Below are 12,248 nucleotides of genomic sequence, written 5' to 3'. Positions count from 1 at the left end.
AACTCATCAAAAGCGCGGCGACTTGCGACGAAACCGACGCCGATCATCCCGACATCTCGACCTCCCCATGCTTCCATCCGACCCTTGAGCTTCAGCTCCCTTTGCGCCGACGTAACCACTCTACCCGGCGCATCATATTGCATCGCATCACACTTTCTATATTGCTACCACGACAACTCGCTTTCCCTAAATAACGCCGCAACATTGATGTCATGACTCGAGATACTCTTCGTCCAGCCGATGGCAGCCATAACAACAGCCCCGAGTTAGACGTTCTGGCCGGCCTGTGGGAGGAAGCGCGCTTTGCCAGGCTACCATGGGATGCCCCGGAGGAGTTGAGAGAGTTGGTGGAGGAGATTGACAATCCTAGGAAAGTCTACGCTGTCCACAAGGCTAGTCGAAGACACAACTTCCAGCTTCTAGTCCAAAAGTACATCTTCCAACTACGCGAAGGCTGCGGTACCGAAAATTGTACCACGTCAACATGCTTCAGCTGCCGTAGGAGGCTTGCTGGCCGAGCACCCATCCGACGATACAATACCACGAGCGCGAGGACCTTGGCGATTTACCTGGCGAGCCAGGACAATCCTGAGAATGGACTGTGTCCTGGTTTGCGCTTACCCAAGGCACCACCGGCCGCTCTCAACTCGCTTCGTTTCTCACCAGCTCCGAAACCATATCCCACCAAGGGGCCCAGTGTTGCTGGCGACACAAGCTCACCCAAGAATACAGCAGGCGGGAAAGGAAATAGGACACTGAATAATGACAATGGGAAGGACAAGGAACGACCAAAAAGCCCCACCCAACATGCAGAGAAGGCAGGGCCAGGTTTCAGGGTGATAGAGAGGCCGACAAGCAAAGATTATCGATCCTTTGCCGCAAATGTGTTCGGAACCGTTGCTTTCAAGATGATGGAGTGGCTTACCCCGGCTGCCATGGAAGAGATGTCGCGACTTGCAAAAGCTTACGAAGCAAGCGAGCCGACAGTCCCAGTAGATCGCCAGGCTGGAACGCCAAACGCCTCAAAGAGCGGGTCTTCAAGCCAACAATCCGGCGTTGGACAAGCCGTACCGCCCGCTGCTGTTAAGGAGGGTAGGCCCAAGGATGTGGAAACGAAAGGCGATGGGAAGCAAAATGAGGACAATGAGAAAACGGCAGTGAAGGAGGTCAAACCAGCAAGCGAACAGTCAAGTCAACAAGCACATCGCCCTAGTGGTCACCGCCGGAATTCGAGTGCAAGAGTTAGGGCACCATCCGGCCCGAAGCCTAAGCGCAAACTATCGATTGACCATTTCACCACTGATACTCGCCCCAATGGTACCGCAGACAAAGGATTGCGAGGTCTCAAGGCAGCCGGCTCGACACTAACACGCCCCATCTCCCAGCTTTCGTCGGCCGGCTATTTTGACCATGTCAGCTTGGAGAAGATGCCTCCCAAGTCTGCCGATCTGAGACCCAAGGCTGGCATTCGCGGGCAATTTGATGGTTCCAAAAGTAACGAATCAAGTCATCAGTTGAAGGTGGCCTCCGATTCTGGGGCTTCTGGTGTTCAGGGAGAAAGACGAGCAGGTGATATCGAATCCGATTCCGAAGATGATCACATACTGCCCCAGACGTTGTCGAGGCTCGATCCCCGTGTCGTTGACTTTATGTGCGATGTAATACAGGAGGATGGCACCGCCGAAAGCCACGTCCTGGAACCACGAGCGGTAACCACATTTCACAAGGGCTACGCGGACCAGAGCAAGGAGCTCGAGAGGAAGCTTGAACCCAAACGCGCTCGCTCACCCAACATGAAACTGGAATGGAAGCTGTTTGTAGAACAATCTCTCTTCCATGTGTTGAATGATCCACATCAAGCTATCCGATCCTTCACGACAAAGGGACAACTCTACGATTCGGAAACGTTATGGTACTGCATGCTACGCATGACACGAATTGCCCCCACCCTCGTCTTCCATAGTCTGTGGATGGCTGCTGCCAGTCTGTTCGCTCCGCCAAAGACGCTCCAGTCTCTCCGGTCGCGGACCACAAAGCTTTTCCCCAAGTCCGAGAAGGCTCTGTCAAACGAGGAAGCTGGTCGGCTTCTGTCCATTTGCTTACACGCCTTGGTCGCTGCAGCCCCGTTGGTCAATGACGATAGACAGCTGTATGACATGTCGAGAATTAGGGCTCACGGCTTGATATTTGCTGGCAATGGCTCGCCAGCTGCTCAACCCACTGATCTGTGTCTTCAGTACGAGGATGCCTTCTCTGACGAACTGGCCCTTCGTCTTGCCAAACGGGTTCTTGCAGCCATCCCTACACGCCGGTACTTTGATGAGCTGAAGAGGTCCAACTCTGCAGACGATGATACCAAAGAACATGACGTGCTTACACCCCTCTTCTCGCAATTGGATTATTTGAACGAGGATGCCTTGTACATCCTCAACTTCCCCTTCTTGGACCGCACCGTTCATGAGACGCGCGTTCCTATCCTTTTGCTTGACTGGGCAAGAGCTGTGATGATCAAAGAGTGGGATGGTAATCCCGAGGTGCCTGGAGATGGACCCTTTGGTGGTGCCCTGGCCCTCATTGATGCTATGCGTATGTTGATCCCTGACCAGTTCTTTACATGTCATTCGTGACGCTAACGTGCCTCTTCAACAGACAAGAAACGTGAGGACCTCCTACTTGGCGACGTCCAGTTTCACTCCAAGTACTTTGCCGATCGGTTAGACGTAGTGGAGGCGCCTGTCGGCTGGCTTGCGCACGCTTCCACGCGGAAGAAACTACACCTACTAGATTTCCCTTACCTGTTCGACAGCAATACGCTCGTGGGATTCTTCCGCGCCATCAACCTTTCTCGCATGAACCGCTATTACGAGCAATCAGCCTCAATTCAGGAGAGGTTCGAGGTCTACATGGGAAGATCCAGCCCGATGAATGAGCACCACAAAAGGGTCATCTTGGACAAGCTTAAGGTTGCTAGTTCCAAGTACCTTGTCCTTGAAATCAGACGCAATAGGGTCATAAGGGATGCTTTCGACCAGCTGTGGCGGCGAGAGGAGCGGGAAATCATGCGGCCGCTCAAGATCCATCTAGGTGAGCGTGCTGGCGAGGAAGGTTTCGACTCTGGTGGTGTCCAGCAGGAGTTCTTCCGCCTGGCGATGGCAGAGGCATTGAACCCTGACTATGGCGCGTTCACGGTAGATGAGAGAACCAAGATGACATGGTTCCAGCCTGGGTCCGCGGTGGAGGAATGGAAGTTTGAGCTTATCGGACTGCTCATGTCTCTGGCCGTCTACAATGGCCTTACCCTTCCAGTCACCTTCCCCAAGGCGCTTTACGCCAAACTCCTTGGCGAGCCCGTTACCGACCTCGATCACATCGCAGACGGCTGGCCCGATCTCGTCAGCGGGCTTACCATGCTCCTTGACTGGGACGAAAAGGAAATGGGCGGTTCCGTCGAAGACGTGTTTGCTCGCACGTACGAGTTCTCTGTCGAAAGCTTTGGCGAACAGGTGACCAAGCTCATGACGCCTCCGCCTCCACCCATCTCCTCTCGTAGCGGCAAGTCGGCCGCCGAAACGGACGCCTTCTCTCGGGAAGAACCCTGGCCTCAATTCTCCCCCGCCTTTCGGAGACTCAGTGACGCCTCGTCTTCCGCCTCGACCGCCGCTCTCGAAGAAGAAGCACCCCTCGTCACGGCCGCCAACCGCGAGCAGTTCGTGTCTGATTACATCCGTTACCTGACCGATGTCTCCGTCCGCCCGCAATTCGAGGCCTTTGCGCGCGGCTTCCGCACCTGTCTCCACCCCAAATCGCTATCACTGCTCACCCCCTCGCTTCTCCAGTCCCTAGTCGAAGGCGTACAGGAGATCGACATCGCCGAACTCCAGCGGTACACGCGCTACGTAGACTGGGACGCATCCCACCGGAGCGTCCGCGATTTCTGGAGTATTGTTAGGAAGTACGACGACAAGATGAAGAGGCGGCTGCTGGAGTTCGTCACGGCCAGCGACAGGTTGCCTGTTGGGGGCGTTAAGAACCTAGTTTTCACTCTTCAGAGAAACGGTAAGGAGGATTACACTGACGTGGATGAAGAAGATGAAGAAGATGAAGAAGATGAAGAGCCATATACTACCGATGAGGGGTGGGAGGTGCAAGGTGAATACAGCACCGATGAGTATACCTCCGAAGAGGAGGATTTCTGGGGGCAGCGTGAGGAAGAGGAGGATGATGATGATGGAGTTCGTCGTGGCGAGGTCGTCATTGAAGATCGCGGCGAGAACGAGAGCCAGGTTCACGCCCAGCCGGCTCCTGAAAGTTCCATCACCGCCAACAACAACGTCGCGGAGGATGATGCAAGGCAGCAACAACAGGAAAACACACCGCCGCTGCCGCAGCCGATGACGCCAGCGCAAAGAGCCTCTACTTCCCCGCCTAATGGACACAGAAGACGCAGGAGCGAAAGAAGTTCTCATAGTCATCGGTCAAGACGCACCAGTACCCGCAGCGGCAGCGGGGAACAGGAGCAGGAGCATCAGCAACCCAAGGAGAAGAAGAAGAAGGCTCCGAGGTTGCCCACCGCTTACACCTGCTACGGCATTCTTCTTCTGCCGGAGTACAGGGATAAGGAGATGTTGAGGGAGAGGCTGGCTATGGCGTTGGAGAATGCCCAGGGTTTTGGGTTTGCCTGATCTGTCTGTATCTCTTTCTCTGTTTTGTTCGTGGTGGTTGTGGAATAGGGCATGGAGGGGTATACGTAATGTTAAGGAGCAGCGATACATAAGGCGTAGCGAGAAGGTAAACCTGTTGACCTGTTCAAGCGGGTTAACCGGCTGCTGGGATAATTGAAGGTTGGTTCCAGGTTGGTGGGAAGGAGCATGTATATATACGTAGCGGAATGGGAGAAGGTAAAAGCGTTGTTCAATTTGGAATTTGGAACCTTCTTATACTTTAGCCCCCTTTCACTTGCGTACTTTCTCTTGCTGGTTGTCTTTTCCCCTTTTTCCCCGTCCATACCACAATTTCTCACTAAACTACGGTATGTCTTCCTTCCTTCACTCCCCTCCTCTTCATGCCCTCCCCCGGCCTATTCCAACCTTCAGTTTCCCAAACCATGCGGCTAATGACGACTCAGTCATCCTCCTCACCCTTCCACCATCCATGATCAAACCACCTCTTCCTTCTTTCCCATGCGTGCCCATACCACCCATACGAGCGAGCCCCCATCACTCCCACCCCACTCACTCCCCACCGCCAGAACTGTACTCACGAGAACTAGAACCAGACCAAAGACTAAGCCCAAACCCAAACCCACACCCTCACCCGCCCGCCGCCGGATCTTCTGTCACCGACGTAGTAACTGCTGTAGTACCCGCTACCTTGACTCCTCGGGGGCCTGTTCTTGGGAACCTTTGAGTCCTTGATTATGACTTTGGGGTTCTTCTTCTTCGGAACCTTTGGGACTTTTGGGGTCGAGTCCTTGTGTTTGTTCTTGACTGAGTAGTTCTTGACCGAGTCCTTGATTACGACCTTGTCGTCGTTGATTACGGCCTCGTCGGGCTTGGGGTGGTTCTTCATAAACGACGGGGTTTTAGTGGGGATGACTTTGGTGTTGACGTCCTTAGGGTTCTTCTTCTTTTTTAGGACTGAGTCCATGTTCTTGATTGCGACCTCGAGCTTCTTTTCCCAGACCGAGTCCTTGATTGCCACCATGGACGCGAGGGCGTCGTCGAGCTGGGCGGGGGTTTTGGGGGGTTTATCTTCCATTTTTTGGACGGGTTTGTTTTTTTCTGTGGGGAGGTAGGTGTTTGGTGTAATGCCTCAGAGGGTGACGTCGGTTGGTGCTGTGAGCTTGGTAGAGGCAGGTAGGTAGGTAGATGGTAAGGTAGGTGCGATTTCGTGTCTGTCCCTAGAGTTTGCGAGAGAGTGGGAAAAGGGGAGGAGAGTGGTCTTGGACTTATAGCTATGGTAGACGGCCATGGGCCGGAGACGGTGATGGGGGTGATGAGGGCTGGGTGGTGGTGGTTGGGGTGTGTAACGAGAGATGGTGAAGGTGATCGCCCGTTTTGCTGCCATTTGGTTTTGACGATGGGTTTCTCGCGGTGAAGACGTCGAAGGCGGTGATGGACTCCCGGATGGCTGACGGTGTGAACGGTTTGAACGGTGTTGGTGATGGTGCTTAGGTGTCGTTCGGACTGGTTTTCTGCCAATTCGGTTTGGTGGTGTGTCAACGGCAACTTTGGTATCCAGCAGCACGCACCGGTTTCTCGGTTCCATTGTCGACAAACGGGCGAGGATAATCACCAAGCACAACGACCGACCCGCTGATGGTTCGACAAAGAGCTTTTACGCGTGCGCGGGATGATGGGCCCTGTTCGCGGCACGGAGATCGGACCAACGCCGGCGTACAATGCTCTTTGACAAGATTGCGGCAAGCATTCGAATGGCTCATTGTGTGTTGAACGCGCAAACGTAGTCGGCACTGGCTCACGAAGTCTTATATCTGCAGTGTCCCGAAATCCTCGACTCCATAGCCGAGCAGGTCAATACACGCTTCGAAGTGCATAGTCGAGAACAATCCTGTCAGACGCCAGCTTACGCAGTACCGATTTTTCGCTACAAATCATGGAGAACCCGGGTGATTGGCAAGATCCGTCTCTCGCAGTGGCGCCTTGCTTGGATTAGCGAGAAAGAACTATCGTCCTTCCTCCTGGATCCACAGACTGGCAACTTCCACAGCTGGCTTTTCGATATTCTAATGGATTTTGATGTTCACAAAAGGGTTGCAAGAGAGGTCCAGAACAATCCTCAAGCAGAAATTCTAGAAATGCTGGTCAGCCAATGCCACGATGCTGAGGTTATGAGCCGAGAAACCCGTGACTTTCGCAAAATTGTTCTGAGAATCTTGTACCTGAAATTGGATGTTCATTGGCTAGCTGCCTTTGTAAGTAGGAAGAGGCACAAGGAGGCCAAGGGGTTTATCAAGCAGCTTCTGGAAGAGTTGAGGAAGAGACGGCGTGAAGAACGACGGAAGGGCTACGGCAACGACGACGACGACGATGATGATGACGACGCCTTTAAACTCTACAAGCCGATAGCAGTTTTTCTCGCAGATTAAGAAGGGTTATTGGAACAAACCAAGGTGCGCAATTTACCTTTACGTTCTTCTCTGTTTATAAATTTGTCATACGTACGAAATGCTCACCAGAATTATAGGCGAAGATGGAATCGGAGCTCAAGTGGCTGCTATCTACCACTGATCCGAGGGATAATAAAGCGGAAACTGCGAATGTTGCTCAAGGCAGCGAGGGAAGTGTATCTACATCTCCTACAGCATCCTGTACTTTGGAGAATGCGTCCAAGAATGTCAGAAATCCTGAGGCATAGACTGATATGACGGATTGTCTACGAGAGAAGTATATCTGTGATGGGTGATGGATCTGAAACGGGGTGGGAAGGAATGATAGGAGCTTATGGGGGCTAATAACAGCGTTTTGTCTTCGAGTAAATGACCTAGCACAGCCTGGCAATGCTTTCAAAATATATTCCTCCAGGGATGGCTACCCCGTCCATCATTTCTTGTCGGATGGCCGAACCCTCACTATGCCCACACTTGCCAAAGGCACCAACAATTTTGGTGCTATCACTTTTACCGTTACTACCGCTGACACCACCATCACTGCCTTGATCTTAGATACCGCACGTCTGCCTTTATGGAATCTGGATGGACGAGGTTGGTTGTTGTCTGGCGACATGACTGATCTAGGTGTTGTCGTTGCTTTTGTCTAACTTCTGGACGAGTTTCCTTTGGAGGAGGCATCGGTGGTTTTCGGATTATCAAGGACTAAAATAGAAATATGGTGTACAGAGGTGTAAATAGCAACAATGATACTGCTTTTGGAGAACGATTGCTCATTAGTCTGGTTTTAACATGCTGGTGATGCTGGGCCAAGTAAAAGCCCCAGGGAGCTGATCGAAGCATGGCTGAAGCGTGAGTCCCTGATCCCCCAACTAGTTGCGTCATTTGGAAGACATACTTCTTGTCTGACCCAACAGGTCACTCCTATAACTGCGGCTCGTTTGTTCTTTGACTCGGAGCGAAGTGTCGTAGCCGCTTCACAGGCGGCAGGCCGCGCCAACAAGTTCAGGGTAGAATAAAGAAAAGGGGGTCTCGAATCCATCAGCGACAAAGGCGTGGACAGCTCTGTCATAATGGAAGCGAACTTGAAAGGCGCCAAACAATGCCCTGGTAATCAGTTTCTGGGACACTTCACGTGCAACAGGGTTTTTCTTTCTAGGTGTTTGCACCATGGGAAGTATGTCACTTTGGTGAGAGAACCACCCAGCGCGAGGGCTTCGCAAGAGATGCCACGCGTGAGAATTGAAACTGCTTCCTGGGAGTTTTCGACAAAGAATGGGATCCCCTATGGCTCCTGCCGTCAGTGTCAGTTTTAGTTTTCCAAGTGGCGTCGATCGATGTTGCAGTGCCGCCAAAGCACCAACCTGCCGGTCGAGGTATGTGTTGGGACCAAATGCGGCATGCGCGACCCAACAAGCAGCGCCGCGGCATCCTTTGACATGCCGCCCCGCCAGCACAAAGCCAGAACAATGGAAAGACCGAAGCGACAAATTGCCAACTTATTCCCTTGAAAGGTGAGGGTCCCAACCAAGATCATGAATGGGCGTCAACTTGGTGGTTAATGGACGAAACGTGAGGCGATTGATGGATATATGGCTTTTCCGTCCACCATCTCTACGACACTTCCGAACACGCATTTCACCCCGGACTTCGAAATCAGGCATACAAACGCATACAACACAGAGAATTTGCCAAAAGAGCTTGCCATACAAAAAAATTCATCGTTCGTTCTCCGATCAGATTCTCCCTCCATTTCGATACCCCGCGACCTTCGCCTAGTCCGCCCGACCTCAATTTCAACATGTTTTCACTCTTTTCCCACCTTCGGAAGCTCTTCGGGGCAAAACCCGGAGCCGACGAAGCGACCGACGCAGCTGAGACGAACTCAATCGAGACGACCCAAACGGATACTTCCTATTCAAAGGAGGTCGAGCATCATCAACCCATGCCAGCGCCAACATGGACCCTCCCTCTCTGCGGTCCACTCCTCAACAGACTCCTCCCCAAGAACGGTACCCGCAACGCAACGAACTGCAATTATACCAAGGACGACGACTCAAGTTCCTGCGCCAGCAATACTTACGAGAAGGACGACTTCGTCTTCATCAACCCACCTACAGAGTCAGCGGACGCCAACCAACCAAAGCCAAACCCGCTATGCGCCCCCAGATTCAGAACCGCTCCTGATGAAACAGGAAGAAGAACGTTCGAGTGGGATTTTCCAGTGGCAATTGACAATATTATCCGTCCCATAGATATCGCGTTTATCGCCGATCTCTTGGAGAAACTCAGGGACGGCGTCGCGAAGGATGCTCCCATCAATTATTCGACCCGGTGCATGGCGCCCCTGATCAGGACTAGAGTTGCGAGATGGGCGGATGGAGTGATCAAGGAAGTGGATCAGCGTGTTGAGGAGGAGATGGCCAAGGTTGAGAGGATTCGGAGGGAGGCGGAGGGGAGTAAAGAGGATGTGGATGGTAAGGAGGTAGGTGATAAGGAGGTGGATTAGGAGGAAGGGGGTATTAGCACATTGGCGGAGAGGGGATACTGAAGGGGATTCCTGATGGCATTTACTCCGGCGGCCCCAACCTTTGGATAGAGAGGCCCCAATCCCTATCTGGGCCCCAATATTTCAATTCTGGGCACAACTTTTCAACGTAAATTAACATTTACATAGTAATTTCCAACAAGAAACACAGCAATGTCAAACAACATAATTTTATATAGAAATTCGTATATTCGTCTAGATTAGAACCGCCTTCTAATCCTATACGTAGTATTCTTACCCTAAGGCGGAGCCATCCTTGGGGGGCTTATACTACCGACCGCCAAAGTAGATAGAAAAGCGCCGAAGGATCTACTTTCCTCCGAAAAGTCCCGCTTTTCCCGGGCCCGAACGGCCGGCCCTACTGGCCTCCCGGAAGCTCAATCCCCCTCATCGCTTTCAATCCCCCTTATCGCTTTTAATCCCCCTTATCGCTTTCAATTCCCCTTATCGCTTCCAATCCCCCTCATCGCGTTACTCCCCCTTATCGCTTCCAAATTTGGTTATTCAAAGAACTTTATCATTTGGGAATCCACTAAGTAACTGGGCTTAGCACTGACTTACACTGAAAGGGTATTATACGATTACTGTCTGATTATATTAATTAGTTGAAAAAAAGAATTTGCACGTTAAACCCTAACCCGATTGGGGTCCAGATAGGGATTGGGGCCTCTCTATCCAAAGGCTGGGGCCGCCGGAGTAAATGCCTTCCTGATGTTGAACGCGCATCGCAAAGGGATAGTTGGCATGGAGGGTCATATTGTTTTGGGTCTTGTGTCTCCGGGGAGAAAGTTCTACCTTTGCGCAGAACGAATCCAGACAGGGTGCGAAATCTGGTATCGTTCTCTATTTATTTTTGTTGTTGTTTCTCGTGTTATTCCCTCCTGCGATCATCAAAGTCAAAGCCTCCGTTATGAGCAACTTCCAGTTTGTCCTTGTTCATCCTTCTGTCGGACATTGCTAGCAAATTTCTCCTTGACTCGCTCGCATGCTGATACAAGATCCTGCAAGTTGTCATCGGCCCTCATGATAGCACTTTCCATTTCTCTAATCATCCCGTCTAGCTCTGCAAATTTCCGGTTGTGAACATCGAGCAGCTCATCAATTTCCTTGTCTTGGTATGCTTCCAAACCATCCGCGTTGCAGCGTCTCGCGTGCGTTCGAGGTCTCTCAACTTAGCTCGGGCAAGCAGTTTGGCAGCTGGAGTGGCCGGCATTTTCGAGGTGCGGAATCGAAATGTTGAAATACTCCGTACTGGAAGTATTAGTGCAAGTACACAATGTTTTTGTTGTGGGCTCACAGTGAGTGACAGCTGTGGGTTTGGAGTAGAATTCGAAGCAAGAAAGCTTGATTTATGTTGAATCTGATTTCCGCAGCAAGTAGGGTACTCCATGCTTTGTCAACAGAAGCCATAGACTCGCTCATTGCGTCAGCGTGAGTTATCACATTGAGGAGAAAGCCACTGTTACCAGCAGTATAAGCAATGGCAACGTTATGGGCTACATCCTTGAATGAAGCAATTGGACACGAAACCAGCCAGTTTGTAAGCAACGAATTCGTGGCATTTTAGTAGCACGCAAAGATTTGGATGCATCAGAAGGGCTTATTTGCCAGAGACACCCAGGGCGAGTTGAGCCTTGAGAACCATTCCGAGGTGAAGCACTCAGTTTGTAAAACAATGGATGTATCACGTAAGCATATCCTCTCAGTCCCTCAATTAGTTGCTGGATTAGATTATGTGCGTTGTGTTCATTGATTGCGAAGTTGGGCTCGGGGTGTCACAAAAACAAAAGCTCTCCATCAAGATACTTCATCATTCTCACATATCAACATAGGAAAAGCACATGGTATTTCTGCCAGTCACCACCTGCAAATGGAGCATCAATTCCGGTATTTTAACCAGGGAGCTTCATTCTTCAAGTCACGTATCTCGGAAGTTCATCTTCGACCGTGGCGTACTATCTGTTCATGAGTGTCCTGGTAGTGTTCATGCTGACCATGTCAATGTGGAGCCCGCACACAATACAACCAAGACTGGGAAGGAATCATCAAAGCTTAATGCGTCACCCCTGAGTTAATTCCTGCCACTTCTCTCTATGTGTTTACCTGCACAAATGCCTGGCTCTTGCTCTTGCAACCTCTTGCACTATTACTTCCTTCCTTCCACCTGTGCACTGTTCCCAGCGTTGTGATGAGCCTTTCATCACGTAATTGCCCACTCAATTCCCATACTAGGTACCTTTACTTTCCATCTCTCAAGTCCGTTCTAAGAAGCCTTTGAAATCGTCTCCTCAAGCTCCTCTTTCTCCTTCTGAAGGTCGAAAGTTAGTCCATACTCGACGTAACTCACCAAGCGCACAACATTGAAGTAGATCGTGGACACGAGATTGTCTCTGGAACTCTTCCAATTGATCTGCCACAGAAGCTGTTCGGCCATTTTGCCGACCTGCGCGATCATGGGGTTGGAGTCGAGGGCGTAGATACCGATGTCCCGTTCGTATTGCCTGGTGAGTACGGAGGACATGGTGAAGGTTGTGTTGGAAAAATTTGGTGGTATAGTTGGTGTTGATTGTT

General features: G+C 51.4%; 5 protein-coding genes across 5 annotated transcripts; 4 read left to right on the top strand and 1 right to left on the bottom strand.

Annotated features, from left to right (window-relative positions):
* The first annotated feature begins 74 nt into the window (after nucleotides 1–74).
* On the top strand, nucleotides 75–4,775 carry B0H65DRAFT_231496 (uncharacterized protein). The gene is made up of 2 exons (XM_062822189.1): nucleotides 75–2,586; nucleotides 2,650–4,775. Exons 1-2 carry the CDS (start codon nucleotides 213–215, stop codon nucleotides 4,680–4,682), a joined length of 4,407 nt encoding a protein of 1,468 aa, XP_062680633.1. The 5' UTR covers nucleotides 75–212; the 3' UTR covers nucleotides 4,683–4,775.
* B0H65DRAFT_231497 (uncharacterized protein) lies at nucleotides 4,776–5,508 on the top strand. The gene is made up of 2 exons (XM_062822190.1): nucleotides 4,776–5,029; nucleotides 5,126–5,508. The coding sequence occupies exons 1-2, from the start codon at nucleotides 4,869–4,871 to the stop codon at nucleotides 5,412–5,414; spliced, it is 450 nt and encodes a 149-aa protein (XP_062680632.1). The 5' UTR covers nucleotides 4,776–4,868; the 3' UTR covers nucleotides 5,415–5,508.
* A 1,138-nt stretch (nucleotides 5,509–6,646) lies between these two features.
* Nucleotides 6,647–7,024, top strand: B0H65DRAFT_402115 (uncharacterized protein; the record flags this gene model as incomplete). Its single annotated transcript, XM_062823788.1, has 1 exon — nucleotides 6,647–7,024. A coding segment is annotated over one exon (378 nt), but the record flags the coding sequence as incomplete, so codon positions are not given.
* Nucleotides 7,025–8,625: 1,601 nt separating this feature from the next.
* B0H65DRAFT_576405 (uncharacterized protein) lies at nucleotides 8,626–9,876 on the top strand (the record flags this gene model as incomplete). Its single annotated transcript, XM_062830658.1, has 2 exons — nucleotides 8,626–9,606; nucleotides 9,857–9,876. Exons 1-2 carry the CDS (start codon nucleotides 8,931–8,933, stop codon nucleotides 9,874–9,876), a joined length of 696 nt encoding a protein of 231 aa, XP_062680630.1. The 5' UTR covers nucleotides 8,626–8,930.
* A 2,064-nt stretch (nucleotides 9,877–11,940) lies between these two features.
* Nucleotides 11,941–12,198, bottom strand: B0H65DRAFT_428337 (uncharacterized protein; the record flags this gene model as incomplete). Its single annotated transcript, XM_062824754.1, has 1 exon — nucleotides 11,941–12,198. The coding sequence occupies one exon, from the start codon at nucleotides 12,196–12,198 to the stop codon at nucleotides 11,941–11,943; it is 258 nt and encodes an 85-aa protein (XP_062680629.1).
* Nucleotides 12,199–12,248: the final 50 nt, after the last annotated feature.

Source organism: Neurospora tetraspora (genome assembly GCF_033439725.1).
Source record: "Neurospora tetraspora strain CBS 560.94 chromosome Unknown B0H65scaffold_5, whole genome shotgun sequence".
NCBI lineage: Eukaryota > Fungi > Ascomycota > Sordariomycetes > Sordariales > Sordariaceae > Neurospora > Neurospora tetraspora.
The sequence above is the reverse complement of the archived record's forward strand: the minus strand, read 5'-3'. Positions and strand labels throughout refer to the sequence as shown.

What these genes read in the sequence shown, in the direction of transcription:
- B0H65DRAFT_231496 (XM_062822189.1), top strand. Translation starts at nt 213, where the DNA reads ATGACTCGAGATACTCTTCGTCCAGCCGATGGCAGCCATAACAACAGC. An exon ending in GGCCCTCATTGATGCTATGC is followed by an intron (nt 2,587 to 2,649) that starts GTATGTTGATCC and finishes CCTCTTCAACAG; the next exon opens with ACAAGAAACGTGAGGACCTC.
- B0H65DRAFT_231497 (XM_062822190.1), top strand. Translation starts at nt 4,869, where the DNA reads ATGTATATATACGTAGCGGAATGGGAGAAGGTAAAAGCGTTGTTCAAT. An exon ending in CAATTTCTCACTAAACTACG is followed by an intron (nt 5,030 to 5,125) that starts GTATGTCTTCCT and finishes ATGACGACTCAG; the next exon opens with TCATCCTCCTCACCCTTCCA.